The 14,887-nt window shown below is 39.7% G+C and overlaps 1 protein-coding gene across 1 annotated transcript in view; it reads left to right on the plus strand.

Annotated features, from left to right (window-relative positions):
• Positions 1 to 6,973, plus strand: part of DPYS (dihydropyrimidinase) — a 30,372-nt gene extending 23,399 nt beyond the window's left edge. The window contains exons 8-10 of the mRNA XM_036406383.2: positions 3,298 to 3,505; positions 4,992 to 5,097; positions 6,905 to 6,973. Of these exons, the coding sequence (XP_036262276.1) occupies positions 3,298 to 3,505; positions 4,992 to 5,097; positions 6,905 to 6,918 (328 nt within the window). The 3' untranslated portion in view covers positions 6,919 to 6,973. The remainder of the gene's footprint in view (positions 1 to 3,297; positions 3,506 to 4,991; positions 5,098 to 6,904) is intronic.
• Positions 6,974 to 14,887: the final 7,914 nt, after the last annotated feature.

A 14,887-nucleotide genomic window follows, 5' to 3' on the forward strand; every position in this document is an offset into this window, starting at 1 on the left:
TTATGACTGTCAAAGTTTAGGTTCTAGAGCTGATGAACCTTCATGTCCTATGCGTTAGGAAAGGTGTAAGATCACTCTAATATATCCAATGGTTTCCCTTCATCCATGCCCCCTCCTGCCCAGCTGTAACTCAATGTCTACTGTTTCCACCTCTGACTGAAGCATAGGCATGTTTTTGAGATGAGAACTGGTCCCTCTAACTCCTTAACAAAGTTTTAGGTCATAACTTGAGCTGACTACCTGTATAATCTTGAATTTCACCCTATGTGTTGCTGCATTAGTCTAAGCTGCTGCTCTTTTTCAAGTTTCAAGCTGCAGTCTCTGTCTTATTTAGTTGCAATACTCTAGGAGTGGCTGTAAGTCCTTTCTCATGTAGAGCATAAATAAATACAGTACTGCTTGTCACTGCATCTTCACACAGAGCAAATCTGTCAGCTGTTCTTAGACTAAATTACGCTTTGACTCTAAATTAGTTGGACAGATGTATGATGGTGAAAAAAAGACAATTTCAGAAGCGTGTCTTCCTCTTTGGTACTAGAGGAATGGCAATGTATATATTAATAACTTCAAATTGCTTTGCAAGCCAGGTGTATCAAAAGCAGCTGAAGTGAACTGCATGGAAACACTGATGTGAGTAAGAGCAGTATAGGACCTGATGTCTTTAGAGTATCCTCTTTGTAGAGGAGAATGTTCTTTTAAATGTTGAAGTAATTGCTCTGATCTCAGCCTGCATTTGAGAAAGGGTTGTTTGAAAAGAGAGCCACTGCAATTTATAACCAGAATTAGCTAATTTTACAAGTCTTCTTTTAAAAATCCAATACAAAGTTTTGAAAGGAATCTGTTTTCCTGCTGAGCAACGCTTTATCACTTGGGATCCTGGAGACAGCTGTTAAGTTGTACTCTGCCATGGTGGTAGCCTTGGTTTCTTGGAGTATTAGTGGGTTACAACTGTTTTTGCCGTTAGCTGAGAATAAACATCAGAACTTTGCTAAGCTGCCTGCTACTGAAATGGGTGACACAGCTGTAAACAGTCTGTTGCATCAGGTTGCTGAATTGTGAGCTTCAGACCCAAACATACCGTCTAGTTCTATTTGGTTGGTTGCTTGCTTGCTACCTGAAGCTTTTACTGACATTGATAATGTCAGAGGGTTAAATCACAGGCAAATTTTGGTGATTTCCATCAGGGAAAATGCACTTCACCTTCAGAAAGGGCAGCGTGATCAACAGCTTGTTTCAACAGAAAAGCTGTAAATGAATTCTATTGAGGTTTGTTGCTGAGGCTAGCTCTGGAAATGTGTTTTGTCCTATTGCAAAATTTACCTGTACAAATGGATATTACTTTAAAATGTGCCAACTTCCATTCATTTTGTATCTTTAAATGAAGGACGTACTTACCTCTGAGACATGCTTACCACTAGTGATCCTGTTCTTGCACATTTAAACAGCTCACATGTTGATGAAGAATCTTGCTTATTTTTCTGCATTTCCTCAAATTACCCTCTTCATTTTTATTTTCATGTCCTGGTGCTATTGTGCAAGTAGATAGGATATATAGGCAGAGAATGCTGAAGATTATAATATTACAGTTGTTCTTACTTACTGTTCTAGAAATTGCACCCACAAGGGTAATGCAATAAGCCTGAGGAATATGTTCAGAAACTCCTATTAGGGCGATTATAACAACCATGCATAAATTCGTTTGACAGCATTCGATAGGACCAGTGAAAACAAGAGAGGTTTGATTTTTCCCAACGTGAACCTACAAGGTGATGCTGATATTGGTGAGCAGGCATGCATAAGTTTTCTGTTCAAGGTGTGTTGTATAAGGCAAAGTTTTTACTTCTATGGGTAGACTGGTCATAGACAGTATTTACATATGCATATATATAGCCTTTGAAATGTCAGTTACCACCAAGATTTAAATGTAGCCCTTAGCAGAACCAATTACTCTTAGTTCAACAGAATGATATGAAAGAACACTAAATGTCCCTCCATGAATTCTTTTTTCCTCTTTATATGTAATAATTTTTAATATTTAGTATGATTCTTTTTGAAAATGCTATACTTCAAGTAAGATACAGATTTTTGTGTTTCTCATTTTGGTAAGGATATTGATTAAAGTTTAAAAAAATTCTTCTCCAAATGGATCAATATTTTAATCTATTAATATTTCATATTTCTTTTGACTTTGATAATTCCTTTGCAGAAAGATGTAGTCTCTGGAACAATATGTATGCACGTATATGCATTATAATATATGCATGATAGATTTTTGACTGCATGAGCACCCATCCTGGAAAAAGCCCGATTAGTAGCCAAAAGCATGAAGCCTCTTTCTTTTCAGAGACTATAAATGATAATAAAAATATAAAATCTCAAATAATATATATATAATCTGTAGCTTGGATACAGGAAGTTAATAAAATAGTTAACTGAAACTCAAAGTCTGTTGTTACAGTATATAGTAAGTAGCTTAGGAGGGAAAATGGACAATAAAGGAGGTGTACACAGCCTGGAACTTCCAGACGGTAATGTCAGCTCTAGCATTGGCTCTGCCTTTAAAGTAGCCGGCTGGGATTGAAAAAATGGTCTAGAAAAACGGAAATCATATAGAATGAAGTTTATATATACAAAACCCAACAATACAATCATTCAAATGAATACTGTTGAATTCTGAAGTTCTAATTTACTTAATACCCTTGGAGGAAAGGTATATAGAAGTGTGATGTCTTTATTATTTAGCAGCCTTAAGATATTTGGGCTGTCAGTCATTGAATCAATTGAGCTCACACCAAGCATTACCAAAAATCATTACCATCTACTGACTTTCCAATGAAATGGTCTTTGTGTTATTTGTGAGACTCAATCTCTGAAACATTGTAGCCATGCTTTTCAAACTTGAAATTGCAAGTCATTCCAGCTAAAAGGTCAGAGCTTTTTCTGATCGAATTGTGCATAGATATTTGCTTGACAAGGCAAAATAAAATCATGTTATCCAAAGAAAATATTACAACCTGGGTTTTTTTCCACTAATCTCTTTTGAAGTGGAAAATTTTGCATTTAAAGGCTGCTGAGTTCTGTCCTTTTGACTCCCTCTTCATTCTTTTGAAATGCAATTACTGTTCAATGAAATGTTATTGTGCTATCCTATTTTTACAGCTGCTCTCTGATGTACTGTACAGGGCTGTAGTTAAATAATGCTGCTAAATTTTCTTCCTATATCAATTTATCAACGTTTTATAATGAAGTCAAATGCACGAATCATAGTAATTTTTGTGTGTTGTTTTGCAAACACAGGACAATATCTGCAAAGACACATCACCAGGCAAATAACTTCAATATATTTGAAGGGATGGTCTGCCATGGAGTTCCAGTTGTGACAGTTTCAAGAGGCAAAGTGGTTTATGAAGGTGGAGTTTTCAATGTCACAGCAGGAGAAGGCAAATATGTCTCCCGTCCACCATTCCCTCCATATGTCTACAAACGAGTCAGACAGCGGGAACAGGTTAATTAAACTAATAAATCTCTGAAATGCCTTGTACAACATGAGGATAACTAGCTCTTGAGAAAAGAAGTTTGGGGATTCAATGGTAATTTTCCTTACTAATCAAAATATGCCAAGGTGGGAGGAAAGGAAACGAAGGACTCAAATTTTATTGGTCTTTATATTACAGAAAAATATTGTAGACTAGTTCCTGCTCTTACATTAGTCTGTCCAGCTTGTGAACTAAGCCTCAGTACTTTTAAAAATAAACATGTCCTACTTGCAATCAAAATGGACAAAGCTTTGCTTCTGGGTAATCTGCTACATTTCATCACTGATTTCACTGAAAATCAGAGAGCCCAAATTTCATATGGAGGAAGAAATATTGCACCACAGAAGAAATAAAAAATTTTCTAATTCTTTCATGGATCAGATATTTTGATATTAACCCTGCAGACCACTGAACATTTTGCTGTGTTCCAGCAAGAATGTGTTAAAACAGAACATCTGCAAAGGGCACTGCTGGGCCAAGCAAGTAGCTCTATTTAGGCTTTTGTTTTCTTCTATTTTTTAAAGAGAAATGTTTCAAATACATAAAGATTGGATTTTCAGTGCCTATTTACTGTGCAAGCATCCATGAAACTTTTGCATCCTTAATGTACTGTGAATAGTAAAGCACACTGAACAAGTACATTTTAAAATCACCACCCGAATCAGTGGGATTCATTGCAGGATCTAAAAGCTGAATCCATGTGAAATAAGGCCCAGTGAAATGCCTCCAAAATAATTTTGTATATTTCCTTTTTCTGTTGTCTTGATGGACTGAGAAGGGCATGTGAAAGTGGCTGCAGGATGCTTTCCTCCAAAGAACACAATTTCACAGCATGAGTATGCATGTTCATACATACAATACAGTATCAAAAGTAAACTAAACTGAAATTTATAAGAAATTTGATAATTACACAATTCTGAAGGACTTCCATGAATGTAGTGGTTACAATTTCCCATCAAAGCTAGAGAGAATTTTCCCTTAACCCAAATATCAATTGCAGCATGTCTCCAGAAGTGATTTTTCAACCAGCTCAGCCTCCTGCAGCCAGCAACTGGAATAGTGAGTGATAGATACCTACACAAGGCAGAATTTGCTTTGTTTCATAGATATTTATTTACCTCTCTTACTTGATGTATTAAAAACATCACTGGAAAATGTGAATACTCTAACAAATAGAAGAATCCATAAAATGAGGTGGCACATGTTTCTTAAAAAATGGATTTAGAATTGGATTGCTACAGTGTTGAGCAGATTTAGTCATCATCTCCTGATGAAAGCTGAGAACTGAACAGTTTGATCCCAGTGCAAGAGATCTTTTCCAGAGAGAAGTTAGATGAAAGTATTGGGATGCATTTCATAGAAAGAGATTATCATAGGACTTCTATTTCAATTTTGTCCAATTAGCAATTGCAAGAGAAGACAAAATAGTGAAAGATTTAAAGTATTTTTTTGCAGGTATGTCAGCCTGTTCCTGTCAAGAGGGCACCATATACAGGCACAGTCTCAGGAACACCTGTCACACGAAAACAACAGGCTCATCCCCCAGTTTTGGCTGTTGCAGGTAACCATCTCTTTTTCTTAGTAAAGACTACTTATTGCTTCTCTGAAACTTCAAGAAAACAAAAGGGTAGCAGGCTGTTTATCTGGTGAAAGGCTTGTCTGAAATAAGCCCTCTCAGAAGCTGAGTTGTCTTGGTATCTGTAAATTCAACAAGAAGGTCTGGCATCCCAGGCATGGAAAACCTCATTTTGATTGGAACCTTATTTAAAAAGTTCAGCTGAAAGAAACTGATGAAGTTTAGCTGTTAGACTGAGACATGGGTATGAAGGCCCATACAAAACCTAGGTTTGGTTAGCAACAAGAGTACAAAATGAAGCATGACTGTTTGACTTGCAAATTTACAAACAGCTTGATGTGAAAAATTAAATTTGTTATTGTCCTGTGTTACAGACAATAACCCCCCAACAAATGTGCTGTTTGGGTTAAGCTGACAGATTTGTTTTGCAAAACCAAAAGCTGTCTTCACAGAAAGAGAAGGCTCCAGGGAGACCTTAGAGCAGCCTTTCAGTACCTAAAGGAAGCCTATAAGAGAGCTGGAGTGGGATTTTTTTTACAAGGACATGGAGTAGTTGGACAAGGTAGAATGGCATTGCACTGAAAGAGAGAGTAGGTTTAGATTAGATATTAGAAAAAAATCTTTACTGGGAAGTTGGTAAGGAACTGGAACTGGTTATCCAGAAAATTTGTGGATGCCCCATCTGTGGAAGTGTTCAAGGCCAAGCTGGATGGGGATCTGAGCAACCTGGTTTAATGGAAAACATCCCTGCCCATGGCAGAGGGGCTGGAACTAGATGATCTTTAAGCTTCCTTCCAACCTACACCATTCTGTGATTCCACAAATAAAGGTGCTGCAGGCAGTGCCAGCAGTGTTTGAATGAGTGTGAGCTCATCACTGCTAACAGGAGCAACACCCAGCATCTCCCTTTCCCTCCTCTGCAGTGTTCACAGTGTGTAACTTGGTTATTGACAGTCCTTGTATATGCCCTGGTGCTTGGCAGATCTTTCTGTGAGCAGAAATCGATTAGCTTTGTTTCCTGGGTTAGTTTTCTGTTGCCTTGGTGAGTTGAAGTGTCTCTTAGAAGAACCAAACAAAGACCTGGGCAGTGCAGCATATGAGTGGGGTGAGGCACTGGGAACAAGGACTAGTGACAGCACCACACTCTCCAACTGTTCAACAAGCAGAGGAAATGCTTCAGGAAAAGGTGAAAACCAGGCAAGTCCTTCAGCAAGCACAGTCGAGCCATGCTGCTGCTCTGTGCCAGCTGCAGCTGAAATGTTGTCAGCTACAGCAGGGGAGTTGATTAGTATGGGCAGGGGGAACAGTGAGTGGCAGGAAACATGCCAAAATCCAAGCTGAAGTTTTGGGTGCATATGTGTATCAACAATGAGATCAGCTAGTTTGAGAAATGATTTCCCAAGAGGTGAACAGAAAGCCCCAGTTTGTACCTCAGATAAAATGAGTCTGCTCTTAGTGCTAATTAATATGGGACAGAAACAGACCTGCTATGGTAGGAGGGTTTTTTCCACATTTCATGATATCATTCTTTTAAGCTACCTTACAGTGAACCTCATCCAGGGCAGCAGTAGCAGCAACAGAATGCAGTATCCTATTTGTTTTTCTCTGTCCTAGGGGAAAAGCTTTTCTAATAGAGAGGACTAAAGGCTAAAGCTTCAGTAGAGTGAGGGAGCAATAATCATTCTTTCTAGCTCCTAGCACTCCTTCTCCATTATTACCTCTGAGTGACAAATTGCAAAGAAGAGATTTTCTTTTGAAAGATGATATTGTATTGTCTTTTTCTTCTCTGTAGATAAAAGCAAATGAAAATGACCTTGCTGCCCCCATCAGCAGTTCCTTCTGGGTCCAGCAATCAATCCACAATCAACTTCTCAAGAGCCAACATGAAACAATAGTAACCAACAAGCATTATACTTGATTTCCTACATAAAATTGTCATTGAAATTTATCTTTGAAAATACTTTTGCTTTAAGAATTGGAAAATTCTTTTTAGAAAATGGAGTAATAATTTAAAAACCTTACAATTATAATGTGGCAACAGTGCTGTGCATTCTTAAAATCTTGTAAGTTTTGGGGTGGTATTTCTTAATGTTTATCTTTAGAAGGTATCAGCTATCCAATAAAGTAAAAGCAATGAACACTGGTGTTTAAGAATGGTTTTTAAACTCCTGCTCCGTTGGGTCCCAAGACATGAACCCTAATCCATTAATTTTATATGTTAGGAAGATCTCTGTTGTGCTTGGCAATGCAGAGAATTCTGAGAGCAGATGCTGAATTTTATTTTTTTAATTTTCTCTATCTGGAAGGGGTCAGTACAGAAAAATGCTGATTCAGAACACTCACTATTTTGGAGCTGCTGCCCCATCTCCATGTCACTATTTTTAAAGAACTTTATATATTTTGCCCCTGCCAACTGCACCACCAAGCTTTTATTGGTGGGTTCAGGTATTTCCCTTGTTGAGAAACAAGAGAAAATGGCAAACCTATACCAACCATACTTGTGAACTCACCTACAGTAATAGTTCGTGTTCTGGCTTTATGGAGAGACACACTTATCCCCTGAAGGCTTATGAACTGAGATCACCAGAGCAAAACCATGATGCGTTAGTATCAAAAAAACCTTTTAACTGAAAATTAGGTTTTTCCCAGTGTAACTAATACTTTTTTTTTTGGTAGGATAGGATTCCTAATTTAAAAAAAGTATCTCTTTTCCTCAATTTATCTAATTCCCATTTTCAGAGGTTGTAGTACTTTCAGAAGCACTATTCTGCTACCATGTCTAGACAAATTTTGATTTGGAGAACTGGAATGTTGTTTAAAGTTGCACTTTCATATGCAATAGCTGTCCATTTTAAGCAGCCGCCACTGGGAAAAATTTGAGAGTGTCATGGTTTAATCCCAGCTGGCAGCAAAGTACCACACAGACATTTGCTTGATTTCCTCCCTCCCCAGTTAGGTGGGGAAGAGGATCAGAAGGGTAAAAGTTAGAAAACTCTTAGGTTGGGATAAAGACAGTTTAACTGGTAAAGCAAAAGCCACGCCTACAAGCAAAGCAAAACAAGAATTTCACTCCCCATTGTCAGGCAGGAGCTCAGGCATCCCCAGGAAAGCACTCTGAATGTTCCCCCTGCTTCCTCCCCAGTTTTACATGCTGAGCATGAGCATATGGTCTGGAGTATTCCTGGGGTCAGTTGAGGTCAGCTCTCCTGGCTGTGTCCCATCCCATCTCCTTGTGCATGCCCAGCCCTCCTGCTGATGGGGTGGGTGAGAAACAGAAAAGGCCTTGATGCTGTGTGAGCATTGCTCATTGATAATGAAAATATCCTTGAATTACCAATTCTGCTTCCAGCACAAATCCAAAACATAACCCCACACAAGCCACTGTGAAGAAAATTAACTCTACCCCAGCCAAAAACACCGCAGAGAGAAATGAGGCCAACACAAAATCACCTGTACAGTGAGTTGGCTGTCCTATGTGTAGAAACAACGTAACCTGTACTGTGCACCCACAGGCCAAACAGGCACAGAAAGTGCTGCTTATTTTAAGACACATCAAACGCATTAAGTACACATTAAACATATGATAATTAATATTATTTTTGACAGTGGAAAGCAGACTTGCAGTTTCTGCTATATTCATAGGCATACAGTGATGTATGAGCTTTTATAAAAAATAAACTCCTATTAGGTCAGTAGTTCTTGTGTCTCTAAACAGAAAAAGAGGGTTTTCCTTGTAGGATGATGGAGGATAGTCATGGGTATGGTCGAGAAGGTCTAGCAGCATTTCTCAGGTTTATCTTTGGGGTGGCAGAACATCAGAACCAACCAACAATCCAGCACTATTACAAGGAAACAGAGTTCACTGCTCAGTACAGACTTCTGCACTGTCATGCTCTGCATCTCAGTTTGTTGTCCAGTCTCCATTTACAATCAACAGAGAAAGAGATACTTCTGCAACTTTTTTTTGTCTCTGCATCAAGATCTTACATAGGTTAGATAAATTGGTCTGGAGCTGTTCTTTGGGATGAGGGGGGCAGTTTTCTTGCAATACTGGTTTGTATCCATTGATTATCTCCAAAGTCTGTGTGGCTATGGTGCAGACTTCTACTCTGCAGCTGCCTTCCACTCAGCCCATCTTTACCTCTCAGAACTGGAACTTTCCTGTATGAAGGATGCCTGTCTTTTCTTATGTTTTCACTCATCAACAGTGCAGGTCAACCACGAATCCATTCTTCCTAATTAATCTTTTGCTACATTGGAAGAAGAGCAGAAATTTGATAAGAGTAATCTCCAAACTATGAACATGTATTGTCTATGGAAAAATGTATAATTCCCTATGTTTGTACTTACTGCTCTGTATCATGTACTATTCTTCCTATAGGGCTATACTATTTTTTGTTTAAGAAATACCTACTTTTGAATTCCAGTGAGTCTTAACTATTGTGCAGATGAAAGAAATTACCTGCATATTGTGAACTGAGATTTACACCAAATCATCTGCTGTATTTTTTCATCCTTGGGTACAATAAGCTATTGAGCCTGTCAAATCTGTTATATTTATGAATATTTGTTTTGCCATGACATGTGCTGGCCCTAGTACCTGAATCCTGCCTCAAGCCACAAGGTTCCAAGCAATAGCCCTTGAGGAGCTGTGTGACATCAAAAGAATTTCAACTGTGCTGTTCAGGCACTCCTAATAATGTTGAAACTGTCAGATTGTAAATCTCTGTCATACTTGTTCTTTTTCCCCTTACATGGGCTAGGCTATGATGGTGGGATCTTCATAGGGATGTAATTTTGGGGCTGCCCAGGTCTCCATTCTGAAACACCAGTAAGGAGTGATAGCAGAGCCAAAAACAGAAGCATGGGATTTTTTTAGTGGGTGTATAGTTTGGGATTCAATGGGATTACAGTTATTTCAGCACAGGTCCTGAACTGGAGCACTGGAAGAAGCACTGACTGGTCTCTCAGTTGTATCTCAGTCTCTAGACCCTGACAAGACTTCTGAATTCATTCTACAATACATCCTTGAGCTATCACTTGCTCATTACATTCTCAAGTTGCTGCTTTGTCTGTTCTGTAAATGTCATGCTAAGACAACAGATGCCACACACCAGGTTGGAAAGGTGGTTTAGAGATGACTTCTGCAGCCCACACAGTTGTCCTGAGCCTTTCATGGGAAAGCAAGACAATAATTGCTTTCCAGATGTTTGAATCCTGTCTCATTTAGCCATAATCCTCAGGTTTCTCCACCACCTACTGAGAAAAAGGTTTCCTTGCTTTGACTCTTCCTTCAGTCTGTTGATCACTCTGATTGCTTTGAGAGGGGATACTGCTGCATTAAACCCCTTTTTCTCTGGAGCAGTGTCTGTGCAGAAGAGCCAAGGAACTGTTTTGTCAAGGCTAAAACACTGAACATCCTTTTGTTGCTTAGCACTTCTTGGAATGCTACTGGTTTCCATCTCTTTTATTGTATGGAAAAGTCACAGGTCCTCAGCCAGGTAATAATTAGCATTGACTCCATGAATCCAGAAAGCTGATCAATTATTCTATTCTATTCTATTCTATTCTATTCTACTCTACTCTACTCTACTCTACTCTATTCTATTCTACTAATTAAGAAACTCATCCCCCTACAGACGGTCCAATACAGCTTTTACCTAGTTGGTCAATCAATCCAAACTGTGTCCAATTAAGAAATCACCCTTTGGTAAACAAATCTCCATAACACATTTCACATGTGCACAACAACAGGTGCAGCAAGTGGAGATAAGACTTGTTTATCATTATCATTCTTTTTTCTGATTTTCTCACAGCCTTCTCCTGGAAAATGCCTGGGGAAGTCATGCCTGCTTCTCTCTATGGAGAGAGCTGCAGCTACAAAGCTTGAAGATTCAAACACTTTGTTAAAGTAAGGAAAATATTCTGTTAACCATATTTTCATCTCTCTCCCTACCCAGACAGAAATTTGGGATCTTTAGTATTCCATTCTCCCTGGTGATGTGGATTCCAGAGGCAGGAGCAGAAAAGCAATTTGGAAGATCAGATCCCTGATTGCACAATAGTGCTTTCATCACCATCATTTGCCAGAGAAAGCCTCATATGGACGGTCTGTGCTTATTGCTGGCACTGAGCTCACCACCTGTGAAACCCACGGCTGTGGTGCAAACACCCACGCCTGCAGCACTTCTCTCTTCAGCTGAAGCATCACGGGGGGATCTCTGCAGAGCAGCAGCAGTCCTGGGCCCTGTGGCTGCACTGGGCCACTGGAGGGCAGGGCAGGTACGAGGTTTCAGCCGAGAAAGGCGGAGGAAGGAAGGTACTGCCATGCACAGCAGCACCCGTGAAGCGTGCTCACGGCTGGAAACCCGTGCCCCTAAAGCCGACAGAAACATCCCTGTTTCCAGGCTTTATTTTATCAGCAGCAGAGAGTGATCCTTTGATCCTTACTCTCCACTTTTGCGAGGTAAAACAGAATTAGAGGAAAAGCTTTGATTATCCACTTATTTTTTAACTGCATCTCTGGACTATTTAAACTGGGATGAAGGCAGCGAGTCAATGTGATAATATTGACAGAGCAGAGATCACGGTGACAGCAGTTGTAACCCAGCACCCTTTGCACACCCAGCTGCTCACATGAAATGCTGCAATGAAACCAGCACAGAGGAAAAGAAGCCTTTAGCTTGGCTTGGCTTGGCTTTAGAAGCCAGCCAGGTTTGGGGTATGGGATGCTGATAAGGAGAGGTCCATAAACATAGCTGCTGAAAGGAAATGTCCTTGTTTGACAGGAGGGTCAGGAGCACTAGCATGTCTCTCTGAATTACCTTCACAAGACAATCAGGTCAGCCTTTCATTAATTTTACAAACCAGATTTGATCCAATTGGAGGATTTTTTTACAGTAAATCAAACAGCTCCTCCACCAGTGAAGGATGTTTAAAAAGGAAGTTGAGTTCTGCTGTGAGCTGAGAGAAGGACAGGGATGACTGAGTCAAAAGCCAAATCCAGATTTCTCACACTTGTTCTTAGTGCTGAATGTGTTTCTGACAAGTCCTAGAGAATCATTTAGAGACAAAACCCAGTAACATGATATTAATAGACATTAAAATTTATATTACACCAACAAATGAATAAAAATGCTTCATTTCAACTGCACCTATAGTTCTCTTGTTCTCAGCAGAAAGAGAAGCATTGTATGCTTTTATGGATGAGAAAGAATGATCTGTTGGAGGTGAAGAAAACATACTAAAAGAGGAAAGAAGACTATGAAGGCAAGAAGAGGAACAGAAATAATTGTGGGTGGAACACTGTTTTTATATTGTAATTCATCGACTTTGTTTTTAAAGAAAAAGGAACAACTGAATCCTGTGGTTGAGGGTTATGGTTAGCAGAAAAGCCAAGGAAATAGCTGAACAACTTGCAGAGGAGACAGCTGAAGAAAAACAAACCCTAGACTTCCCCTGCTCATATGACATAAAGAAATGGAAGAAACTAAAAAGAAAGTAAGGTCTGGAGAGAAAGAGAAGTGTGTCTCTGTGTAATTTCAGGGGAGTGACAGACCTGCCTTTTCATCTGTACAGCTAAAGAAAGACACTGGGCAACTGAAGGAATAGGTCCAGTACTGTAGGTCAGGGTAAGAACTGTCCTGCTGCTGAGATAAAACTCAATACCTTTGAGGCATAGAAGGTAGATTTGATTTATTAAAAAATTATTTTTAAAAAAAGGTGCAGAATGTGCCATTTTCCCTGATAAACCAGGTTTAGGGAGATGGAGGGAGAGCAAAATTATCTCCTTTTTACCTGCCATTCGGGTCATGTTCAGCATACAGGTATGCATGTGTATGATCACAAACAAAGTATGCATTAGTCCACTCAAGTATGTGACTTTTCTCAGTGTAATTGTAACAATATTTTTCAGTTGGCACCCTTGACGCTGGCACAGCATATTCACAAATTAAAACAAGCTTTTGCTGTGCATATCTAGTATTTTTCCTAAAATGTGCTGTGTTAAAATCAATAATCACAACATGGCTGAGGCTGTTGGGCAGCTCTAGAGATATCTGCTCCAGCTTTGCTGCTCTGAGGTGCTCAGAGCAATGTCTAGTGGCTTTTAAGTATTCCCAAGGCTGGAGATTCCATAACCTCTCTGGGTCTCCCATTCCAGTGTTTGACCACCCTCACAGTAAAAAAGTTTTCTTGTGTTTCAGTGTTATACCAGTCAGCTTCCTGGCCTTTATGTTTGGAAGCAGCTACCAGGGGAAAATTTTCCATCACCTTCCCACAGATTGAGATGAGTCTGACAAATCTGTAGTTTCTCAGATTTTCCTTCTTGCCCTGCTTGAAAATGGGAGTGACATGTGCTTCGTTCCAGTTGTCAGTAATGCCTCCTGATCACCAAGACCTTTTACAAAAAATCACGATACCTTTCAGTGACATCAACCAGCACCATCAATAGCCATGGATACCTCTCTTCATGTCTCATAGTGTTTGAGTGCTCCTGTGTGTTTGAGTCCTCTCTAACTACAAGAGGTAAGTCCTCCTTGCTCCAGCCTTTCCTTCAAGTCTGAGAGGTCTATGGCTAAAGACAAGTCTTACCTGCAAAGACCAAGACAAAGAAATACCTTGGGCTTTTCCATGTCTTCTGTCACTGGTAGTGAGGTCAAGCATCTAGGTGAAATATTTACCAGAACTGAACATGTTTTACAGAATTACAGTTAGTTGCCCAAGAAGGATTGGTTTTTATCAGTTTGAAGGGCAAGCTAAGCAATGTTTAATTGTCCTGACAGGTAGTGGGGTGAGCATCCACATTCAACATTGGCTGAATTTCCTTAAGTAAATGAAAAATGCAGAAATGGCACTGTCCTGAGAGTGTACTATGGAATTCAAAATCCTAGCAGATTTAGGCATCTCTCCCAAAGATTCACCAGCATCTGAGTAATTTTGATGAACCATTCCCATGGGCTGCAAAGCTTTCCTGTGCTCCTCATAGAACAAGAGTGAAAAGGTATTCTGAGTGGCAGCACCATCAAACAGGACAGGCAAGAAACTCCAAACCAAAGTTTTCCTCCAGGTGATAAGTGCATGGTGTTCTGTGGTAGTGCTGTCAGTCAGATTTGCCCCCATATTGGGGCTTCGCACCAGCTCGTCCTTTGGGATTGAAAGGAGCACATCCAACTCCTGCCTGCAATTAGTGAGAACTCTGCCAAAAATATTTAGCTCTTATTGACCTGTAACTCTTCCCCTTTCATCTGCAATGATAACAAGAGTGTGATCCTCTTATCAATAGTACCTGGGTAGCTATTCTGTTTTGGGTCCAAATTTAGAGCAACCTTCTAAATGCGTCTCTCTCACCAGAATGCTTCTTGCTACTGGTGCTTGACAGTGGCACCTAAAATACAAGCTGACATTCTGCTGCTATTCAGGGCTGTCCCACTTTAGCAAAAAGGACATAGTCAGGCCTCTCAGAGACATTCAGCACAACCCTCAATAATGCATGGCTTTAATCCAGCACTGTTTCCCAGAGACAAATTGTTGTTACACCAGCAACCTGAACCACCTGCGTGCATGGAGAAGTGAGACTTTGGAAGGCCCAAAGAAGAGCAGTCTTTGTGTTTTTCAGTGTTTTAAGTGCAAAATAACTTCTGACACTTGCTACTGGAGAGTTTTAAGTCTTAATTCATTCAGATAACAGAGACATTGATCAATGGCTGTCCTGAAACCATGCATGTATTATAGAGGAAGAGAGCAGAATTTCCTATTATTCAGACTAAAAAAGGAA

The sequence above is a fragment of the Molothrus ater genome, chromosome 1 (genome assembly GCF_012460135.2).
Source record: "Molothrus ater isolate BHLD 08-10-18 breed brown headed cowbird chromosome 1, BPBGC_Mater_1.1, whole genome shotgun sequence".
Lineage (NCBI taxonomy): Eukaryota > Metazoa > Chordata > Aves > Passeriformes > Icteridae > Molothrus > Molothrus ater.